Source organism: Lolium perenne, chromosome 4 (assembly GCF_019359855.2).
Source record: "Lolium perenne isolate Kyuss_39 chromosome 4, Kyuss_2.0, whole genome shotgun sequence".
NCBI lineage: Eukaryota > Viridiplantae > Streptophyta > Magnoliopsida > Poales > Poaceae > Lolium > Lolium perenne.
In genome coordinates this window covers 131,352,754-131,355,339 of record NC_067247.2, presented here as the reverse complement: position 1 = coordinate 131,355,339, position 2,586 = coordinate 131,352,754, and the positions used below count along the sequence as shown (strand labels likewise).

The 2,586-nt window shown below is 57.6% G+C and overlaps 1 protein-coding gene across 1 annotated transcript; it reads right to left on the bottom strand.

The window, feature by feature from the left end:
- Positions 1 to 205: 205 nt before the first annotated feature.
- Positions 206 to 1,862, bottom strand: LOC127293919 (phospholipase A1 EG1, chloroplastic/mitochondrial-like). The gene has a single exon (XM_051323626.2). The coding sequence runs from the start codon at positions 1,745 to 1,747 to the stop codon at positions 374 to 376; it is 1,374 nt and encodes a 457-aa protein (XP_051179586.1). The 5' UTR covers positions 1,748 to 1,862; the 3' UTR covers positions 206 to 373.
- Between the last annotated feature and the right edge of the window lie 724 nt (positions 1,863 to 2,586).

Genomic DNA, 2,586 nt, shown 5'->3' with positions numbered 1-2,586 from the left:
CAACCCGTAGGCATTGATAAATTAATACCTTGTCAGGTAGTACGGGCCAGAACGCAGGTTTGTCCTTTCGTTCTATAATTCTTGTTGTTGATTTAGTTCAACGAAACGGAGGGAGTACCATATGGTGATTGAAAAGTTTAAAAATAATATTGATGAAAGGATTGTTAGTTGCTGGCTCGTTCAGAAAACCAATAAGAAACATATTTCAGTATAAATAGAATCTCTTGTATTTGTGGTTAACTTTGTATCTCGGCTAGTATTTGCACTCTTCCCTGAGCCATTTACCCCGCAAAAATGTCAATCTACAAGGGTATGTAAATTTCCACTCCCTCAAAAATCACGGGAATGAAAACAAACCCTGTATGTAATGAATCTATATTCCTAGGGCTTGTACCAGGTCACACGCCTGAATTGCAGCCATTTGCCACCTCCAAGCAGCATGAAAACTCTGCCCTTGAACATATTTCGTGACCTTGCTTACCAGATCCTCCCCTTGTTTCTTAACCTCTGCCACCTTTGGGCACTTGAGTAACCCTAGGTAAGCTTCCAAATCATGCACGCATGCAGGGTCTCCTGCCTTGAAGAAGTCTAGGGCAAGCTCAACGCCAATGTGTGTGTAGCATGCACAGCTCCATGGCACCAACCTGCCTCCCAAAACCCTAGAGTTCTCGTTCAAGAAGACGCCGGGCAGCTTGGTGATTGGGTCGTTCACATTCACCACTCTCAAGACCTTCACCCCTAGCTCGTCGCACCGGTTCTTGAACCCGGTGTTCCCCACCCTCGGGCCGGCGAAGGAGTAGACGGTGATGGGCACACGGTTGCCCCTTCCGTCCCGGTTAAGGCCGAGCTCGGCGAGGTCGTAGCCAAGCAGGAGCGCCAGGGAGCTGCCCATGCTGTGTCCTGCCAGCGTGATGCTCACGTCTTCGTTTTTATATTGCTTGAGGAGCCGCGTCACCTCGGAGAGGACCTGGTTCCGGCAGCTGCCGCATGTGAACCTGCCGGTGCCGTCGTCGGAGGTGTACACGGAGAGGAACCCGGACTCGACCTTCACGTCCGGCCGCGGGTCCGACGGGTCGAACCGCGCCGGCGCCAGCGAGCTCATCATGTTGGCCACCCACTCGGACCCGGTCACCGTGCCCCGGAAGGACACCACGATGTCGCGACGCCCGAGCCGGCGCGCGGCATCGTCCGACGCCACCGCCACGTACCCGACCCACCGGCTTGGGCACCCTCCGGGGAGCGAGAGGTCCGGCGCCGCGTAGATGTACCTCGTGACGGCGTACCCGGCGCCGGCCATGCCGACCTCCTCCAGCATTCGCGTCCTGCCGTACTTGCAGTTGAGGTACCGCTTGGAGCCGGAGTCCAGGTCGAACGCCTTGTAGGTCGCCGCCACGAGCTCGCCGTACCGGACGATCTCGGCGCGGAGGAGCGGGTGCAGCGGCTCCACCAGGCCGGCCCAGTCGCCCTCGCCCTGGATCTCCCGCCACATGCTCGCCAGCGTCGACTTGTCGTTATTATTTCTCCTCGCCGGCGCGAAGACCGGAGCCACCGGCGCCGCGTGCCTGGTGTTCACTGCGATGGTCGGCGATGCCGTGAAGCGTGTCCTCTGCGGGGCGAATGTCGAAGGTGGTGCGGCCACCGCGGCGACGGCACCGGCGGTGGACGTGGTCGAGGCGTGGCCACGCTGGCGCTGCGGGTTAGCATAATTTCCAGGAGAAGGGTTTGACACCGGGAGGTGTATCGCCATTGCTTGCTGATCGACAGGCTAGCTGCTAGCTGCAGCTGGCTGGTGCGTTTGTACTTGCACAGCTGCGTAATGAGATCCTGAGATGAGAGAGTTCAGTTAAGGACACGAAGCTTGGAATTTGGTGTTTGGGGTTGAGAATCGGGGGCGCGAGCTTATATATAGGGTGTTCGGAGAAATGACGCGTACAACGTTTTCTTGCTAGACGTGTTGGCTAACTGGAAAGCGACTGAGGAGTGAGAGGCGAGGCGCACATCTTGCACGTTGAGCGCGGGGTTTTGACTGGTCACTCGATCAAGAGTGGGGCGTTGAAGTGATGGTTCCGTGCCCTTTTCGGTCTTTTTTGCTGGCTTTTTTGTGTTTTGGTCCGAGGTCTCTCCAGTATTTGCATCCTAGGGCTTATCAACACTTTCCTAATTAGCAGCTAGCTTATCTAAGATTTACTTTGAGGTTGTCCAGCTTTGCTGTGCTGAACTTCTTTGGTAATCTTTCGTGACACACATATAGGTAACTAATCTTCCTCTTCCCGGCCGCTGCCGCCGTCGGGGTCGGCGGTGGCGGCCGCGCCCGGTTGCCAAAGGCAGGGGCAGTGGTGGCGTGCCCATGGAATTCCCTTCGCGCGGAGGCGGGGTCTTTCAGGGGCAGCGACGGTGGATGGCGGGTCTGGTGGTGGTGGCCTTCGGCTACATCACCTTGATCATATGGCGGGGGACGCGGTGGTGTGGCGGAACTCGGCGGGGCGGAAGGGCGGCAGCGGGACCAGGTGGCAGTGGCAAGGTACATGGTAGCGAGGCGGCGGCAATGAGGCTCGGCCAGGCTATCCTGGCGGGCAGCAGCCGGCC